General features: G+C 41.0%; 1 protein-coding gene across 3 annotated transcripts in view; it reads left to right on the plus strand.

Moving 5' to 3' along the window:
- Positions 1 to 21,334, plus strand: part of LOC109038905 (uncharacterized) — a 175,004-nt gene that overhangs the window by 89,134 nt on the left and 64,536 nt on the right. For all 3 annotated transcript variants that reach the window (XM_019054170.2, XM_072301839.1, XM_019054171.2), the window contains one exon: positions 749 to 821. In XM_019054170.2, the coding sequence (XP_018909715.1) occupies positions 749 to 821 (73 nt within the window). The remainder of the gene's footprint in view (positions 1 to 748; positions 822 to 21,334) is intronic.

A 21,334-nucleotide genomic window follows, 5' to 3' on the forward strand; every position in this document is an offset into this window, starting at 1 on the left:
ATGATAGGTTTACTAACGTAGGGGTAAATTTACCGTTCACTGGGAAAAAAAACACATTGGATCTAGAGTCCAGACTCTTGAAAACATTGACAAGAAAAAATACTCTTGGTTCAATCGGATTTTTGCTTGAATCAAAACGAAATCCGCTTACATTAAGAGGCTTGGTTCTTGATTTCAGCTAGATTCTGATTGAATCAAGAGTACTTTTTCTTGCCGATGTTTTTAGGAGTCTGGACTCTAGATCCAATGTGTTTTTTTTTTCAGTGTATTCATTACTCTTCTTAAATATTTTATCTATCAAGATAAAGTTGAAATGAAGAGCTGAAAAAAACAGAACCTTTAATTGCTTCAAGAAACATCGCGAGGAGTTTGTTTATTTAATAGATTTTCGGGGATACTTCGAGTCTCGAGAAAAACTCGTTAAGCATGATCAATTTCCTTGCCAAATGGTGGAATCTCTTCGCCGAGGAGGCAAGCGCTTTCAGTTTTTCAGTGCAGTTTTCCGCGTTGTCAACCGAGTTGCTTTCACATCTCCTCGGGAGCATCATTAGTTTCAAACACAGCGCGGAGCTATCAAAAATCATGATTGATAATCAAGACTTCTCGTCTTGGGATTATTTTTAGATGTTTATTTTGTGTGCTGCATCAAAATTCTGTAAGTAGCTTTAGCCTCCCATCCCCAGGTATTAATGAACTTATCCCGAACAGCGAGCGCGTTGAATGACTTTGTGAATTGGACATGTTTCAGTTGTACGAGTTGAGTGACGACCCAAAACGGAAGGAGTTTTTGGACGACTTATTCAGCTTCATGCAAAGGAGAGGTGAGTCATCTGTCTTTTCTTTATTTGCACGGATTTTTTCAACGATTTAATCACTCTAATATCGCTATCATTAATCTATACCTTTTCTTATGTACAATTCTTCTCCTATGATTAATATTTTGATTCGATCCGCCACGTTTTCCGGACCGATTTCAATCGTCAAAATTTCGAAGAGGGCCACATAGAAGGTCGGTCAAGCAGCTCTACCTTGGCAAATTCAAGGTTCAGTCAATTTATCAACCAAAAATAAAAGAGAACCCCCATTTTTTTTTTTTTTTTTTTTTTTTTTTTTTTTTTTTTTTTATCAATCCAAAGATTGACTTTTTTCCACATTTGATTCACATCAATCAAATTCAGTGCTTTTCTCGGTGATGGTAACCCCAGTAACTATACGAGACGCACACAAATTACGACGCGACGATTTGAAAACGTAAACACCTCCATTAATATCAGCCACTTTTGAATAACATGAAATTATAATTAGTCTTATCTAAATTAACACGAACAATAACAATGACTCGAGGAACAGAGGACTTGAATCGGAAGTTTCCCAAGGTGATATCAATTCGGCAGGAGGAAGGAAGGTTTCGCGCGTTTTAATTCTCTGATATCGTAGCCTCAGGCGGCGCACAGTGGATCGAGTCAATAGGGGAGGTCGGACAGAATTTGGAAACTTTAAACGCTTATAACTCCGTTTATATAAAACTTCAGGGTCCTAAAAGTGGTTCCAATGGTTTCCTCGTAAAATTTTCTACTCAAAGAACCCCTTGAAATGTAAAATGTGACGGAATAAGCACCAAAATTCGCAGTTTTGGTCAAAAATTAATGTTCGACTTCTATAATGGAATCGATCCACTGTGCGGCGGCCCGACATTGGTGAGCAACTACCAGCATGGGAAATAAACAATTAAACGATAGAACACGAGTTTTACGCGTATTTTAATCACTTAACAAGGACCGAACAGTCGCGTTTCAGAGTCTCCGGGGGATGATTTGATGAATACCTCAATTTTAGTCCGGAGAGTTCAAAAATTGAACAGGTTCAATTAAAGAGGAATCCCGATTGGAGAAAATACATCTGAGGCGTCGATGAGTATTCGAGCAATCAAACGCTGACGCTAGAATATTCATCAGATCGCTCATAGACTGATGAGATGAGGTTAATCTCCTATTCTTATGATGAGTTCTTGATGTGAATCGTTTAAGAATCCGTTCACCGTTTCAATTAAATCGGCCGGGGAATGATTTTTCACCGAGGCGTTGAGGAGAGCTGTCATCGGGCGTCGAGGCCGAGATCAAGCGCAATCGGATTTTAATCGGTCCGGTTAAGGGTGCTGCACGCAATTAAAACTGGAAGGCAACTCGGATTGGTTCCTAATTGTGGGGACGTTAAACAAATGAGACCGATTACGCCTAACCAAGGCGACGATCGGGGGAGGGTCGTCCATACTCTGTAGTGCTGGGGTGAAACGTCGTATGAGCAGTCAATGGTTGCCGCGTTTCCTCTTATAAAGTACGATTTTTTTAGAAATGTGCGAATTTTTTTTCGGTGAATTTTTCAGAGGATTTTATTTTTTAATCCGATGCACACGGTCGGATTCACCTACTTGCCGCCCATGGCCCGCCTGTATTTTGCCGCCCCCTCTCTCATTCGTTTTGAAACTCGATAAAAACCATCAAATGAACGTGTCAGCGGGGGAGGGGTGCATAAGACGCATTTACTCGGGTTAAACACATTTTTCGGGAAAGCCCTGTCAACACTACTAGCAAAAGTTCACGGAACTTTGCGCGAAAGTTAAGTTTCGTAAACCTATCTCTAATAAACAAGGCCTTCCATTCATAAGAAATGAACGAAAAAATTATGAAAGAACAAACTTAAATGTGGATCAATGATTTTAACTTCCGCTGCCGCCACGCAGCGCAGACCGCACCGTGTTTGGCGCAATGCGTGAAGTATTCCGACAGTCTTGTAGGCGCTTGCGTTTCACGCTGACCGCACTATGTTTGGCGCAATGCGTGAAGTATTCATGCATTCTTGTAGGCGCTATCCTTTTCACGCTGACCGCAATGACCGCACTGGGTTTGATGGAATGCGTGAAGTATTCGTGCAGTCTTGTAGGCGCTAATATGTGTTACATGCCGATCGCCGCGCCGAGGGCTTCTCCTTTTCATCCCAAGTCCTCGTTATCATTTCTCTCTAAGTCGCGCCGTTCCAGGCCAAATTACGTGTTTGGTCTCTTTCTTAACTCGACTTATTGAAGGTGCTGTCTCTTGTATCACTAAGAGACGACAAAATTAGATATTACTATACTCTCAGGGAATGAGAGATTTTGTCGCCTTTTCTCGTTTGTAATTTTGTTTTTATAAATCCGATTTTTTTATACCTACGCTTTAAAAAATTGCAAATTTTTGCCGCCCCTTAGATTTGCCGCCATGGGCCGCGGCCCCCTTAGTCCGGCCCTACCGATGTATACTTGAGAATTTGGAGGAAAAATTCATAATTTCTCAAAAAGCATTGATGAAGGATTTTTTTTCGATGCTTTAATCTATACGTCATTCACCGTCGGCGTCTCGTCTTTCCTCTCATCCTATTTGTATCAGACTCTCACGATGGATGGAAATCCGACCAAAATAGGAATTCTGCCGTGCTAAGGAAGAACGCCGTATGCACCTTCGAGAGTTGCCAGATTTCCTTCGATATAATGTTTATTTTTGAGGCAAGTTATGTTTATTTTTCCTTGAAATTTTCTGGAACTGTAGGTGAAATTGCGAGCAAAATTATCGGAAAATTTGGAAGAATTATAGTCATATGTTTACCAGGAAATTTGGCAACGCCTGAAGGTTCATACAGCGGTTTTCCTAAGGACGGCAGAATTGTAGGGTCAGTTCCTTCAATTCAACGGCCAAGCAATTTTAATCACACAAAGGTCGAAAATAGTGGTATTAATAGAAACCAATTTCTTTCGGATGTAATTCTAATATTTGGTCCATCATGACGTCACATAAACTTCCCGAATATGACAAGGCAACGCCGCCTTGTTGCAAATTTCGGAAATTAGCATTCATTGCTTCACGGAAAAGTCACCAGTGTGCGATGGCAACTCTTCCGTGCAAAGGAAGAACGCCGTATGAACCTTCGAGAGTTGCCAAATTTCCCAGAATTTAACATATATTTTCGAAGAGAGTTTTGCATATTTTTCCTTGAAATTTTCAGATGTTTTAGATTTGTTTGTGAACAAAATTCTCTGAAAAATTGAAGACAAAATATTCAGGATTTTCCCAGTAAATTTGTTTTTTATTGAAGGAGATATGGCAACGCCTGAATGCTCATACGGTGTTTTTCCTTAGCACGGCAGAACTCCGCTTGATCGGTGAACGTCGAGCCGATGAAATAACGACCGCGTTATTAATGAGGCAAGGGTCAAGCTGGTACACTGCCGGTTTTAGTCAAAACAGCGTATCTGCATCAAATTCAAGTTGGATATACGAGGTTCTTCATACGCCTGGTTCCAGGACTCCGCGCCTCAGTCCCAACTCGAGGGCGCTCATCTATTTGACCTTTCGCTGGCTACGCGTAATTATTTTTGATCCCCCACCCCCGTTCTGAAGCCTCCTCTCGATTTTTCTCCTCCGAATAAAAAACAAAGCGTTTCGGATCCTGGATTTATAATCCTAATCAATCAATGGAGTGTAAATCCGTATCAGCGCGCGCCATGCCGCGTCTTTGCCCGCTCCCTCGACGGCTCAAGATGACGTCACATGGTTGCCAGGTGACCGAAGACGGATTTAAGTAATTTCCTCCTGGAGGACGTAACAATTCTTGGCGATGAACCTTGCCGTCGGTGGCGAGTTTGCAGATTGGCAACATTGTTTTTTCTCCATTTAAATCCATTGAAAATGTCGATATGGATCGTATTCGATACGTCAAACGAGTGAAATTGTATCGATATCGATTGGTTCAAAACATAAACATAGCCTCAGAGTAAATTCAGAAATCTAAGAGAGCGGGTCTTTCGTAACAGATCTTTTATTCTTTTGAGTACCAAATGCCAATGCAAAGTGAAATTGTCAGGAAATATCTCATTTTCAGCTTTTCCAACTTATATCCTTACAGTTTGATTTGAGGTTATGTTCTATTGTTTTGAACCAAACGATACATCGAACCGTTATGGAATACGGTCTTTTAGGTGTGGCAAGCTGCCTTACCGAGGCATACATACATTTAAATGGAGGAAAAACAGAGTTGTTAGCTTCCAAGAATAGCCACTGCCTTGGGGTCGTTACTTGTTCAAATGGACTACATTATGCATAAAAAACCACTATGTATGGCTCATCAATGAAAGCACCTATCTGCGTACGTAAAGAAATGGCGCATACGTCATTTTTAAAATGAGTGAAAAATAGTAGCTCCTTTTCGCAAAATGTATTCGAAATAGTCAAAAAATACTGGAAAATCCCCCTAGTATTTATCGGCGTGTTTTATTCGTACGTTTATCAGATGTTTCAACAACTTTGCAACAATTATAGACGAGAAAATGCAAGTCTTCACTCATTATAGTTGTATAATTTTTACATATATTTAATAGAAGTCTTGATTATTTTCAATGCCGATTTTTTTAACTAACGTCTCTCTTTGCAGTCACGTTGGCATCTGCAAAAATCAGTTTTTTTTCTCTTAGCAACAATGGCAAGGGAATTGAGTTTCATCATGCCGTGTCATTCAATGAGACTCAATGAAAGCAAGGTATTTTTGAAGGTAGTGAGCACACTTGCTGGTCCGATAACAAGATTGATTTTAAGAGAAACTAAGATACACTGTGGATTAGTGTCAAGCAAAGTTGAATACACTGTGCATTTGTCGAACACGAGGAAAATGGCATACTTTAGAAAACTGAGATTAACATAATGGGACCTTCATTTATGATTTAAATAATAACTTCAGTCAGATCCGAATGATTTTTCACTCTCCAATTAACAATCTTTTTTTCTCCACTGCGCACCGAATTGATGGAATGCAGGGAATTTCGCAAGCTCCTCTGCGAGATAAGTAGATAGCACATACATCGAACACATACAGCGAACTTGTTTCGATTGTTATCACTGTGTTGCGTTTATACAATCGATTTTATTTTAACATCGCTGCGTGGAGATCGATAGCGTGGAGCCATGGCGTCGCGCAATTTATAATGAGTGTTGACTGGATGCAAACATGAAAAAGGTAAACATTACTCGAGTGAGGACTGCCAAAAGTGCCAAATTCGTGCCCATAAATGCACGATCGCACGGAATCGCTTTTGTCCCTCCATCTACCAAGTCAACTTTTGAATCATTAATAATTCGGCGTGGGACGATTTAGTCCATATCGTTAAAAGAAGTCACAAAAAACCTCAATTGCGATGTCCTAAAATCCCCGCTGTTGTGTTATTTGTCGGGGGAAAGAACTGAAAACGAATCTTCAAAATTTTTGCAGAACATTTTGCATATGTGGAGATAATAATTTCAGTAATATACGCGTGTTTTGATTTTCCTGCAAGAAAACAAAAAATGACGAGAAATTTGGAACGTCGCGTCGTTAATCAAGACACATAATTTTTCGATTTTCACTATTGATGTACTCTTACCTTATGTCGTGAGCGATGAAGTGTTTTTTGGCAACATTCACATCGCAAAAAGCTCGGTTGCTGTAGCTGAGATTTTACCATCTCGGCTGCCGAAAGCTCAATGCCGAGCTTTCGGTTGTCGCCTTTCGGAAAAGTACAATGCGCCACACTACAAACATTGTCTTGTCTTCCTAAAAATTTGGGGAGAAGTAGCAATATGAATTGCCCTCATTACACCTCCATGTCAATTCGAGCTCCTTTGTAACTTAAACTGAATTTTCGCCTCCTCCCATTGTACGCGTCTTCGATTGTTGCTCCGATGTCGCTGAAACAAAACATTGTCTCTGTCATCAATTGATCGAAGTTCACTGCTTCACGAATCGTTATTTATAATGGACGGAGTTTAAACGGTGGCACCAACTTGTACATCCGACTCTTTGGTTTTCAGCCGAAGGTGTGACGTACGTGATGGTGACGCGGCGCGGGTGTTGCGTGGGTGGGATGGACGCATCGCGGTTCACATGTTGTTAACAAGTCGTAAGATACTCACAAATCGGAGTTTAGTGCACTCGCGCGGAGCTTGTAAGTTGTAGCTTGTAATGCGCTTGTAAACTACTTGTTGTGTCTTGCCTCCACCGCAAGCTTACCAATCTCGGCGCATTGAAACATCCGATCACACATCTTCCGTCCCATGCCGTTGTCACATTTCTGCTCGACTGAAACCAAAGCTACATCTTTGACCAATGTGCGAAACCACGTATCTCCATTGCGAAGTTTCAGAATTTCCACTCCTATCATATTTTCTTGAAGAGAAACAAGCCATTTGTATAGTTCAAAATTTATGCAAAATATTTCACTAACGGTGAAGAAAGATCAAGAGGATTTTCAATACATTACACTGACAATAGTTTTCCAAAGAAATATAAGATACGGCGGGAAGCCTGCCAGGTCGCAAATAGAGATATGTGGTTTTGCAATTTAGCCATTACGTTGAAACTTACCGTGAATTTCCCTCAGGTTAGGACTGTATGACGTTAAAATTTTGAAACTGTTAAACCGTTCTTCTACGACTAGGAGATGCCCAAAATATAACCTGCTCTAAGCGGAAGCCAAGCTTGGTGATCTTCTTTTCGATTCCTCCAAGACGATCTCCAAAAAAGGGACAACACAAGCCTTGCTCCAAGATTTGTGTCTTGGGAGCAGGCATTAATACCAATCCTCGACAGACTTACCAATTCAATCATTTTTAATTAATGAGGAAGTATTATTCATACGATTATGCAGGCTTGGATAAGAACGGACAGAACCCCATTTATATCGGCCTCTCAGCGGCTTCCTTCTCAAGAAGAAGAATGAGGTAAAGGCTTTTAGCTAATAAAATCAAAGCCTCGTAGTCGGGGGAGGTCTCACAGGGAAACAGAAACTATGTTAATTCTACTTCATCCTGAACTGACCTGGACGAATGCATTGAGCCCGGACTCTTATCCAGGTACCTTACGGAAAATTGAGAGCCATCCCTGATTTTCTAGCATTCCCTCTATCCTGGTGTGATGTTACTCATCATGTTAATAATCCGTCTTATCTATTATTTATGACGTTTTAATGCGCTAGTTTTCGCCCAATTAACGAGGTAAGGCGCAAGCATTTTCTTTAAAACAGCTAAAATCATACCTGAAAATTGTTGAAAAGAGTTGTTTACTTAAGTTAGGTTTGTTCACATCTCTCTCGAGGAAAACCTCGTCGTTTCCTAGACGGAAAAACGTACCTTCATTCTAATGCTGCAAAATTGGCTCAATCAATTAAGTTTTCTGCAGGATAGTTATTGTGCTGTTTCCGTTCAGTTGGTTGATTTTTGCACGTAATCGTGAGGAATATCTATGAAATTTATAGTTGGGAATTCCGGATATTTCTTAATAATTTGCGATTCTCCGGTGAAAATTTCTCAACGTTTAAAAAAATCATCTTATTCCGTACGGGAAACTACGAAATGTGGAATCTACGAAACTTCCGCAAATGCGGTAATTTTGGTAATGAGTGATACGGACTGCGCAAATCATGCGTTTAGGAGCGTATTTTAAACATTCCTAATAATGTTTGTTCATTTTGAAAGTGATCTTTGTGCGATTCTATCTATTTAAAATCCAATCGGTTGACTGATTCCTTGTTCTCAACACACATATTGAATCGATTGTTAGAGTCACCGCATTTACAGCAATTTTAGAAGAGGACTTTCTTCCGGACAAAAGAGTAAAGCAAACTATATAGATTCAAGAGCTGGCAACGTTGTTTAACTCTTTGAGAGCAGCGCATTTACCGCGTTGCGCTTTTTTGAAATGTATAAAATTAAAGATTTATTGTTTTCTCTACGGGAAAGATTAAGTATGAATTTCTCTCTCTCTTCCTCTCCCACCATCGTCCTTCCCCATTCGTCTTCCTCGCTTTCCTCATCATATTATTCAGTTATCATAAATGTTTTTATAACTTCGCCGCTACGAATCGGGTTTTATCGAGTATATAGGACTATATTCTAATACTGCTTAGAGGTTTTATGCTTCGTATTATAGGTAGATGTATTATTATTTATAATTTTTTTCCAGGCAATAAAAACCTCCTTTAAATTGGCGTTTCCCATCCACCCCCTCCTTCTGGAGAGCTCCTATCCCCTGATACCCTCCCCCGTCCCCCTCCTTCCACCTTCTTTTTCAAATTTTTATTACAGCGTCTTTTTATTCGGCTTTCGGTGGTGTTTGGTGTTTCGAAGCAGCTTATCGCCCTCGGCTGCAATAAACGCGTATCTACTCTCAAAGATAACCCCTACCGTCCGTTTGAGTTCATGCTTTCGAGGGCTCGAATTGAAAATAAATACGTCCTTACAACAGCAAAGGGGTGTTATGTGCCAATATGCAATTTAAATATGTTTTTATATCCAATTTATTCCTCGTAAGCAGGTTCTTACTGCTCTCGTGTCCATTAAAGCGTGGTTTTATTTCAACGAATATTGAAAACTGAGTTTAATATTCGAGCAGGCTTCAATCATTTGTTTCTCGTCATCTTGCTCCATTCGTTTCTGAGTTCATTTTTCGTCCCCTCTCTGCTAAACTCTCTGCTTTCAATGAGTGTTTTACGGTTTGTGAGGTCAAAGAGACCCAAACAAGGATTTTTAACTACCAATCGAATGTTCCTCCATTTCCACTCGTTGCGGACAATTGGAATCGGAAATTGGACGTTCGCCCTTATTTTAGAATTCGTAATTCGTATCATTAGAGTAGCGGAAGAGCTTCAAAAAAGTCACACTTGAGATTTAGGCATAACATAAGCTCTAATGATATTTGTCAATTTTGGCGTCAACTTTTCAGTCGCCTCTCTTCCTTCGTTGCGCAATTTTAGATTTGTTTTATGTTTTCGCCGAAAATGACATAGGAGCAGGTACTGCACACTATGCCTTCTACATTCATGAAAAAACGAACGATTACACTCGTTATTTGATAAGTCTTTCATATAGTCTTTGAAGATCTGATATTTTCAAACTGCAGGTGCGTAAATAATGAGTGTAGCCTTTTGACTTTTGACTGGAAAATTGTGACTAATTTCAAAGCTTCAGGATATATTTCGAAACTCCAACCCTTAAAACTTTGGCCACCCCCGAAGAACTTCAGCCCTCTTCACCCCCAAGATTCGGCTGAAATAGTGCTCTCATTCTTTGTCCGTCAAAAGTTCCGGGATTTGGAAATTTCTTGTTCCAATCTTCAACTTCATGACCGTTAAAAGTTCCGCAATGGCTTTTAGATTTTTTCAAGAGATCCGGGAAATGAAAAAGATACGGAACATTTTGGGAATTTCAAAAGATCCGGGAAAAATTGAGGAAAATCTCTAAAGGTTCTGGAATTTGGAACTAGTTCCGGAATTCGGAGCACAGGGCTGAAAAAACACACTTTATAATTAGCAGTGACAGAGTCTCAGAAATAGAAGAGAACGAACGGCGGAGCGGGGGGTGGAGGGGGGCATTGGCAACGACTCATCGATTTGATTGGATACGACGGGAAGCACGCGCTCGGGGTCGGGGGGAGTCCCTCGGGATGGGGGGTCCTGGGTTCGGACTTCAATGAGTCGAGCGAGAGACAACGGGTGATGAAGTCCCCCCTCCCTCCCTACACCCCTCCACCATCGGTCTCTGCGAATAAAGTTGGACGGCGAATAACGTAATAAAGCAATATTTAATGACTCGCCTGCAGACACTGAGTCTGGAGTGCCAGAGCGCAGACCCCTGCTGCCGTGATAGCGAAAAGAGCAGTAAGTGCATGCTGGGATGGACCTCGAGACGCATAAAAGCACGTGCTAACCGTGGCTCATACAAACATGGACTTACTGCTCTCTTCGCTATCACGGCAGCGCAGACCCCTGGACCCGGGTGGATGCTCGAGTTGCCAGGTAGTAGATTATTCTTCAGGCACAAGGTATAGAAAAAACCAAACAGCGTAATGAAGCAAATCACAGGATCGTCCATTGAATAAGTTTTCCATCCACTGAATCACGTCTTTCTGCATGAATTCAAGATGAATTCGCTGAAATTCTGACGATCAAAACTCTACAGACTCCAAAAAAAAAGTACGGCACCAAGACAAGGAAGTCAGAGTCATGTTTTTAAGTTTACTATTCGCACTACTGTTACTATTCTTCTATTGAAGAGGGGGAAAAATCTTGCCGTAATGCAACTATATTTTGGTTCTTTTTTTACTTCTTCCAGTTTTAAGCACACGCACTGAGTCAGGCTCTGATTGGAATTTCATAACCCATTAATCACGTGTTCGAAATAGGTCTGCCAAAATATTTGATGAGCAGTAAGAAATGATAATAAAGATGAATTATTACATAAATTCGTGGTAATTATCCGATCTTATCAGATATTTGTATTTACTTATACATAAGTAATGCATCACCAATAGCATGTTCATTTTTGATGTTATATGTATATGTATCATCATTTTAATTAGTTATACTCTTCGTATCTTCGTCCATTCAATTGTCTTCGGAACGTCAAAAAAATGACACAAAATTAAACGACCACATCACATCAGAAAAAAATTATTTCAATAAGTAAACCCTGTAATTTCACCTACCATAATGAGTAGCTTCCTCTCCGCAAGTGCAATTCGTCTCTTTGTGCAACGACGCACTGCCACAACATTTTCGTATTGTTTTATTTGCTTTACCTAACAAATTCAATTTACCGGCCGCTTTGACAGTCAAAACTCAGCACACATTCGTAATTGATTGCCTTTATGCTTCATGGAGCTATGTGAGAATAAGCTAAATTAAAGGAGCTATGTACTCGAACACGCAGAAGATTCTTGTGTGCCTTATTCATTTTAACATGGTTCTTTTAGCCTAACTACGTCCAGTTTTCAAGATCATCGATGAAATTTCAAATGACTTAATCAATGAGATTTCATTTCTTCGATCAGAAAATTTTTCATGGTGTACCTGGAAAGATTAAAATCGGCAACGTCGCCGGCGCTCTTATATCACTTGTAACGCCCGCCTTCGTCTCTCGAGGTTCTCAATTGATGATCGGATGGATGGACAGCCGAGGCAAGATGGACAGACGGTGTGTTTGCTTTCCGCCGTCAGGTTTTTCGGTCTCGGTAACTCTGCAAATTCCACCTCATCGTAATTCTCTTACTCCCCTTGCTTCATACCTCGTCGATTATTCCTCCTTACGTACGCCGTTTATTGGCGTTGCTGCACGCCACAAGTCGCTGATTTTTCGCACGTTCTCGTAGCCGGGAGGAATCAGTAAGAAGGATTAACGGGGGGGGGGGGGGGGGTGCTGGGAGCTGAGCTGCAAAAGCTCCCAATTTTACCCATTTCTGGAACCCCAGAGTGGTGAGCTGAGTAAAAAATTTAACTAGTCCTAAAGTATAGGATAAAAACGGCTTGAGGGTCCTTTGTGTTAAAAATGAGGCGATAAAACAAATAAATAGTCCATTTTCGACTGATTTTAAAAGAAATTGACAAAACTTGATTTCTGGGAAGAGACTATACCACTTCAATCTGGGTTTTTTTTTCTTTGTTAGAAAATGCACTGTTAGTGAAACGTAAAATTAATGCACATGAAAGCTGTTAGACAGAATTTCACGGTGTCCCTCCTTCCAAATTAACGGTGTTTTCCAAATAAAAATATGTATTAAATTACGCCATTGAAGTACATAGGACCAAAAGAGCATACACCCTAATGGGATTGATAGTGGTGAAAAACATTTAGGGTCAAGGAAGCACAAGTTTATTTTTCCTTGTAAAGAATATGCCCAGTAATATTGAATTTGAATGAGGTGAATTTTTGAAATTTCTAGGTGTAAACTCACGAGCTGTATTTCAAGGCGCCATTAAAAAAATCATCCCGCGGAAAAAAAATACGATTTATTGAAGTCCTTTGAAACTTGGACGAGTCGAGTTTTTGACCTTATGATCGTGACAAATGTTTTCCCTCTATTAAATCAATTCTATTGCTGATGTACCAACTGTAAATTTAGAATATCAGCCTCATTCGGGCATCACTTTCAAAGGAGTCAAATTTGGTGATAAGCACGAAATTTGATGATGCCATGATATGAACGGTGCCATTGATATTGAGAGTGATACGCGCGTCTAGCACGATGTTATGTTTTTAATCATCGGTGCAATAAGCAAAGGGTCCATCATGTGGGACGGAGCCTCTACGTGACGCCTTATGAGACGGTCGTCGATTTGACGCAGATGTTGCCAAATTGAAGAAAAAATACGAAATTAAAATTTCAGCTTGGGAACACTCGAAGGCGTCAAATTTCTGTACTTGAAGAAATGATATTACACTCCTGTTCTATTGTAACTTTTCTAAAAATTGTCTTACGATAAGCTGCAAGCTGTTTCCCTTTATCATCTGGATCCGAGCCAGGGTAACTATCTTGTAAAGAGCATCAGGCTTTTTAACTTGGTTCCGAAAGGTGCAGAGAAAGATACTGCTATAGGAAACGAAGACTGAGAATCGCTGAGAAAAATCCTCCTCAAAGAAGGGTGGAGGTCAGAAAAGCTTAATCGTACTTCAACGTTTCAAACCACACTCGATAACTTTTTGCTTTTACTTATTTATTTATTTATTTATTCACTTACAGTAGAAATTTTAGGGCGATCATAGAGAAATTTTAAAAATTCAATATTTCTCGAGAAAATTATTCAATTGATTTGAGTCAAATGAAATTTTGTAACATTGCAATGTCATCAACCCCCTCTGGTTCTTACCCCTGTACCTGGAGAGAAAAAAACCTCATGCTTGGGGCCCGAAGTTGAGGTCATATGGATCTCTGAAGTTTTCGGATTGACCATCTGAACACTTTAGGTATAGCTGTCGAGGTTCGGATCACACATCTGAAACTCCAGTTCTTACATCTGAAGTACTTCAGATGTGAGAACCGAAGTTTTTCAGATGTGAGAACTGAAGTTGTTCGGATGTGAAAACCGAAGTACTTCAGATGTAAGAACTGAAGTTTCAGATGTGTGATCCAAACCTCAGCAGCTGGACCTAAAGTGTTCAGATGCTCAATCCGAAAACTTCAGAGATCCATATGACCTAAACTTCGGGTCCCCCGCACGAAGTTTTTTTCTACGTGTTGAAGAAAATAGCCGAATGAAATCGAAAATAACAGGTATTTTAAGCCACCAGAAGGAGGAGGGGGGGGTCGAGTACAAAATGAAATGAAAATTTCCAAAGGAAGGAAAAATCGCGACCGCCAAACTGGAAAATTTGGAAACTCTGGACGGAAGTAGGCAACGTCGAGCGAAGAGCAAGTGCCGCCTCGGAGGAGTTAAAAGTTTACCAGGCGGTAATGTATAATTTTCTCGTTTGCAGTGTTGCAAACCGCTAATAGATAGCGTGGCTGCGGCCGCGGCTCGCTCCGTGAATCATCTTTATTATGATTGAGCCGCGCAATTGCGAGTAACCACACATGCCGCCATCTTAGATCGAGCGGGCTTTTCAATTAGATACTACAATAAAAACTTCCGAGCCTTTTCTTCGCTTCGATCCGATGCGGCTCGTAGGGTGTTCGGCCTTCTTTTATTTTCCCCGTGATTTATGTCGGGACTCGCCGCGGAGGAGTTGGACGTATTTATGCTCGAAGGAACTATGTGAAAATGAATTAAATCAAAAGGAACTATTTACATTTCATTGGCGTGCCTCACCGTTATTAATTTTGGTTCAATTCATTTTCACGTACACATGTACACGGAAAAAAAAGTGTTAGGGGTTTTCCCCTAAAATTGTGGTACAACCACAATTTGTTGGATGATACGGACATTTCTAATTACGTAATAGTGGTAGAACCGCAACTCAAGTTAGGGTAGTACCGCATCATTTTGTTTAGTAACCTAATTTATTGGGGTAAGACCACGATTAATTCGTGTACGACCACGATTAATTCGTCTTTCGGAAATGTCTATATCACACGACAAACTCGTGCTTTTTTTTAACCGTGTACAGTATTTTTCATCCGGATTAATTGGGAGCCAACCAGAGCCCGGAAAATCGAAAAATTGAAAACCAACTATTGCCTTCACTATTTCCTGCTTTAAAGGCAGCAACTATGTGTGTTACATTGTCTGTTATAATCTACTACGGCCGTAATGAACGGATTTCTTACTCAATAATAATAAAAGTGTTCTTATAGTGTCAGGTCAAGGTGTGTAACAACGGCAATCAGAAACTTAAAGCAAAGCATTGAATCGGTCTGTTTTATAGATGCAAAATCACTCCAGCATTTTGAAAAACTCTTTTCTCCGAGTTTCCCGAAGGCCAGCATTGCACGCACTTTACAGTAAATTTTTTGACCATGTTTAAAACGCATTCTTTTTTTTTAAAAAAAAAAAAGTATATAAAAAAAAGTCTGAAGTTTATTATTTTAAACATTACCAGAAAGAGTTAGCATGCAGGGCTTTTCTTAAGCATGGGTTTTAACAACGAAGGGTCCTCCGTTGGCGTTCCGAAGGGGCCAAATATACCCATATCTCGTGGGACAAATCTTCCGGACTTTATTAACTCAAGAGAAAGGGTCAAAAAAGATGCCAGAATTCCTTAGTAACCCGGATTTCCTCGACCATAGGCAAAACCATAAAAATTCACGCTTATACTCAGTATAAAAAAAAATAACCACGAGAGAAATATTTTTTAATTCTTGTGTGTAGCAGACACAATGCCTTTCGAAGAATGAATAAATCCACATTACGATAGAAAGTCGAAGAGGTGCGAAGTGTCGCCGGGAATGGTGACACGGACGGTGACGGCGCACAGTGGACCGAGTGAGTAGGAGAAGTCGGACAAAATCTAGAAACTTTAAAAGCTTAAATTTTTTAAACAAAAAAAAGTTAAGCGTGGCTCCATTGGTTTTTCTGTAAAATTTCCTCTCAGAGGCACCCATTGAAATTGAATTTGAGACAAAATAAACATAAAAATTTGAAATTTTAGCCAAAAATTTCATGTCCGACCTCTTCTATTAGTTCATTCCACTGTGCGGCGATGGGAATTTGCCGCGTGTCATAAGCGGTGGTACACGAGGGAGAGAGACGGATGTAATCTCATTAGAAGGGGGCTGACACGTGTTTTGGAATGGACACGGCAACGCGACGGAGAGCGCGGAGCTTTCATAAACATTGATTCCTTTTGTTGAGTAAGATGCGAGGATTGAGTACGAGATTCCACATCTATACTTTCCTAACGAAGCGTTCAAGTCTCTCGAGGACCGCGACCGTGGCTCATCGCGAGCCCGCGTTGTCGCGCTTCCACGCTACCCGCCATTTTTAGCGTTATTCATCGATCGGTCCCATAGATCGTATTCGATAGTGGTTCGATGTATCGTTTGGTTCGAAACGATATAACATAACCTCAAACAAAAAGTTTCGGGTTTCAGCTGGAAAAGCTAAAAATGAGAAAATTTTTAACAATGACACTTTTCATTGCCATTTGATACTCGAAAGAATAAAAATTCGATCACAAATGACCCGATACATTAGGTTTCTAAATTGACTTTTGAGGCTATGTTTACAAATTGGACCAATCGATATCGATATACAGTCTCGCCTGTTTGATGTATCGAATACGATCTATTGCTTTAAATCATATTCGATACCTCAAACACGTGAGACACGTATTTTCATCGACTCTGAGGTGGAATCATGATTCTCACGGCTGTTTTATCTGAAATAACGTCAATGTTCACGCACTTACGGCTTACTCATATGTTGTGTTTTCATGCAAATATGACCAATGCTGTTTATATGCTGTTTCTCGATGATTTCATCTAAAGAAATCAAACGAATCTTGAAGGAAACCCGGTTTCGAAAAATTAGAAAGCTACGGCTCTCTTCAGCAGTTATTCGGTATTTTTGGCGAATATAAGCTGGTGATTTTTTAACTTAAATTGTGGGGCTTGGAGGACAGAGCGCAAAGCTGCAGTTTTTGAACTCGTAAAAACGTCGAATCAATCATTACCTCACCGGTATTCTTTCTGAGACATCTGGAATCCCTGCTATCGAAACGAGATTTTGATTGTTTTAAAAAAGGAATCCGATGAAGAAATCATTGAAAGGGGATTTTCTTTGAGGGTGTTATGTTGGCAACGTGGGTTGAAGACGACACTTGGCATTCAGGACGAGCGAAGCGGCGAAGCAATGGGCGTGAATTGAATAGATAGCAAATACGCTAAGTAAATCCAAATTATAAATTAGGCAAATAATCGAGCAATGGAGCGTATTAGCCGGGCCCGAACGCAATTCATTAGGAGAAACCAAGAACTGAGGAATGAGGAGCGAGTCGAACTTAATATTGACACTCGGATGCTCGGAGCGCTCGCTTCGTTAATAGGCGCAACACAAAACCCACTCGTTTATTGGAGGACAAAAAAATGTCATTATTCCGATAAAAATATACGAGCGGCCGAGATAAGGAGGGGCGGGATAGCGGAGACAATGCGAGAGTAATTATCAAAAGACAGTTTTCTGCAAACAGCCAGCCATAGGTGGAGGAGCCCGGCAGATAAAGACAATGTAATTGCGGATGGTTCCTTTTGAGACCGGATGAGCGCGCCGTGAGTATCTGAGCCAACAGGAAATCATAAAATGATTGTTATGCTTATTTATTATCCAACGTTTTCTTTCATTTCTCCTCCGCTCACTTTGCTTTTCTCGCTCGGCCCTCCAGAACTTCTGCCTGGCTTTTTCTCAAGTCCCTCGCCTCGACGAGTTCTTTCGCAACGCATCCAGAGAAAGATGAGAAAGTGAGGAGATGACTCATTTCTGGGGGTCGCATGGACCGCACGAGGCCGTTGAACCTAACACACTATCCTGCGTATTCAGCGCTATGGGAATTGAAAATGAAGAAAGGAACAAGTTAAGCAGTCCCATTTCCCGGAACCACCTCCGAATTCCGGAACTTTTTAGAGTTTTCTTAATTTTTCCGGATCCGGAAATCTGGATCTTTTGCATTTTCCGGAACTTTCTCGGAGCTTTTGGAAAAATCTAAAAGGAATCCCGGAACTTTGCCGGTCATGGAGTGAGAGGAATCGGAACGTAAAAGTTCAGAATCCTGGAACTTTTGACGGACATGGAATGGGAGCACTGAAGTTAAGTCTTTTTATTTGGCTCAGTGTTTTAAACAGAGGCGTGAGTCAATTCAACAGCTCAGTTTCATACAAAAGAACGTAACTTCATCTTAGCAATGCAAAATTTACGAGCGTGGATTGTATTTTCAATAAGCAATTAGTTGGCCGCCCTGTGTTGTTCAAGGAGTTAGCAACGTGTAACACCTGAGTTGAAGTGCCGAGATTAAGGTTGTCACATTTTCATACCGCAGAGCTTGCCACGGTCGTGCTTAGTGCGCGATTTGACTCGCGTGGACCTTCGGTTCCTCGCGAATGGATGGTTTGAATTTATACGCAGCGAAAAACGTTACATATCTTAGTTATGAGTTACTTTCAGTTTTTGAGGCATTTTTCGGTAAAAGAGCGCATGAGACTTTCAATGCTGTAAAGATCCTGCAACGTAGTTCTCTAGTTGTAAGTAACTTATCTGACAGTTCTGCTATGAATTTTTCCCTAAATCTGCTCCGAGTTTAAGGAATAAGTTGACTGCAAATGAATATCATCTGACGGAAATGCTATAAAAAATTGCACAATCTTAGCAGCATGCATTGCAAGGCCTCAAATGCCCTTTCACCGAAAAAGTCCTAATTTTTCGTCGCACGAATCGTGATCTACGTGGAACGTTGATAAAATATCAGAATGCTTAAATCCGCACATTGTCCAGTGGTCCATTACTCAAGGAGATAGCAGCATCGGAGCGACCTGTTTTTAAATCCGTAAATCGTTAAGAAGTGAGTCCTTGGTGGCGAGGAAGACATTGGCATGGGTCGTATGACGCGAGCCGCCGATCAAAAGAGCTTCGTCATTAATGGTGGTAATGAGGAATGAGGATTGGATCGCCGAAACTCGCCGACCATTGCGGCGCGAAGCATGGGCGTCGAGAGCTTCGATTGGCTGAGCCGCTTTATTAATCGGTGATCATCATGGGTGGAGGCAGCGTGCCTCATCATCACGACTCGACCCCAGCCAGCGTCAGGCCTCGATGAACGAGGAAAGCCGCCTTAACCGCGCTACCTTCCACCGATGCCTTCACTCCCGTCTCATGATTGGGATTTACACGGGGGAAAAACTTCGTGCGTGGGACCCGAAGTTGAGGTCATATGGATCCTCTGAAGTTTTCGGATCACGGATCTAAAAACTTGAGGTCCAGCTGCCTAAGTTCGGGTCAGACATCTATGTACTTCGATATATACCGAAGGGTTCTGGTCACACATCTGAAGTACTCCGGTACATACCGATGTGCTTCAGACGTCCGACCCGAACTTCGGCAGCTCGACCTCAAGTTTTCGGATGCATGATCGGAAAACTTCAGAGATCCATATGACCTTAACTTCGGATCCCATGCACGAAGTTTTCTTCTCCGTGTAGTATTTTTTAAAAGTTTACCACGCGCAGCAAAACTGAGACCTGCACTGCTGTGCTAAGGAAAAACGCCGTATGAACATTCGAGAGTTGCCAAATTTCCTGGGATAAAATTATTATTTTTGAGGAAATTTATGATTGTTTTCCCTTGAAATTTTCAGGAATCTTAGGTGAAATTGCGGACAAAATTACCCGAAAAACGGAAAGGAAATATTCATAAGTTTACCATAAAATTCGTGTTTTCAAAGGAAATTTGGCAACGCCTGAAGGCTCATGTGGCGTTTTTCCTCAGCACGGCAGTACAATTCGTCGTTTTCCAGACGAGCAGGGAACGCAACTTCATTCCAAAGTTGCAAAATTGACTCCGAACTATTAAATTTTTCACGAAAATATGACCGTAGAATTTGGGTCCAAAATTACACTCATTTTTAGGTGTAATTGGAAGAAAAATTCGTGAATTATCCGCTAAAAACGCTCAATAGTTTTGTGGTAAAGATATAACCTGCAAATGGAAATTTTTCAATGTTGAAATTTAGTTCTACGTTCTTTTGTGCGAGAAACGACACATTGAGGCAGCAAGTAAGTCATATTGTTCGAGAGTTCCAGGGTCATATTAATAATCGCTTCTTGAACAGCTACTTTCTTCGAGAGATAAAAGTGCTTTACATTGTGATTATAGTCCGAGAGCCAGACGACTTTGAGTGACAAACTCGGGATACATGTTTTGACCCCCTAAATCGATAGCCTTGCATGCACTGAAACGGAAAATTTTTGTCTGCCGCCCTCTAGCCTGTGCCATCACCCTCATCTAGGCCCTCAAAGTGGTCCAAAAAACACCATCTGGTGACAAACTCCTGACGCTCAGCAGACAAGTCTATTATTAAAGATCATACCCAGGGTGACTAGAAAAACTTTGTCTGCCGCCTTCTAGCCTGTGCCATCACCCTCATCTAGGCCCTCAAAGTGGTCCAAAAAACACCATCTGGTGACAAACTCCTGACGCTCAGCAGACAAGTCTATTATTAAAGATCATACCCAGGGTGACTAGAAAAACTTTGTCTGCCGCCTTCTAGCCTGTGCCATCACCCTCATCTAGGCCCTCAAAGTGGTCCAAAAAACACCATCTGGTGACAAACTCCTGACGCCTAGTGTGGTTGCAGATGTACTCCTGTGAGCAGCTTGTGTAATAAAGTTTGAATGATACATCATTCTCTTCGTTTTTTCGTGTAGAATCCGATTTTCGATGTTGTCAAGTCCAAAAATGATGCTGGTGCCCCCAATTCAAGATGGCGCCCAAAATGGCCGCCCCGGGGGTCAAAATTCCAAAATTTGAGAATATTGTCGAGTTTGGTATCCATTTATATGTAATTTTGGTCGTAGAATTCATATCTGGTGTCAAAAAATAATTTCAACCCCTTAGGGTCCGTCAAATCCAAGATGGCGGCCAAAATTTCAACTTTAATGATAATTACCCAAGATGCACCTTTCACTGTCGAATGACGTGTCTTCATTTATGTTAATTAGGTCAGAAAACCTACAAGGGAGGTCTACAATGCCACTGCACCCTATGGAGGGCCAGGGTTCACCCCCTCCTACCCCCAATATGGCCGCCGCGGAGGGCATAAATAGTGACATTCTCTCAGAACGTCATAGTAGGTGTCCATTCCTATGTAATTTGAGGCGTAAATTCCAAATTTCAAGTCATAAATCGCAAATGTGAGACTTGCAATGGCTTATACCCTATATGGGGCCAGGGGAACCCCCTCAACCCCCTCTTCTTTCTAATATGGCTGCCATGGGGGGCATAAGTAGTGAAATTCTCTCAGGACGTCATGTGAGGTGTCGATTCTTATGTAAGTAGAGGCTTATATTCCGAATTCCAAGTTGA

Source organism: Bemisia tabaci, chromosome 1 (genome assembly GCF_918797505.1).
Source record: "Bemisia tabaci chromosome 1, PGI_BMITA_v3".
Lineage (NCBI taxonomy): Eukaryota > Metazoa > Arthropoda > Insecta > Hemiptera > Aleyrodidae > Bemisia > Bemisia tabaci.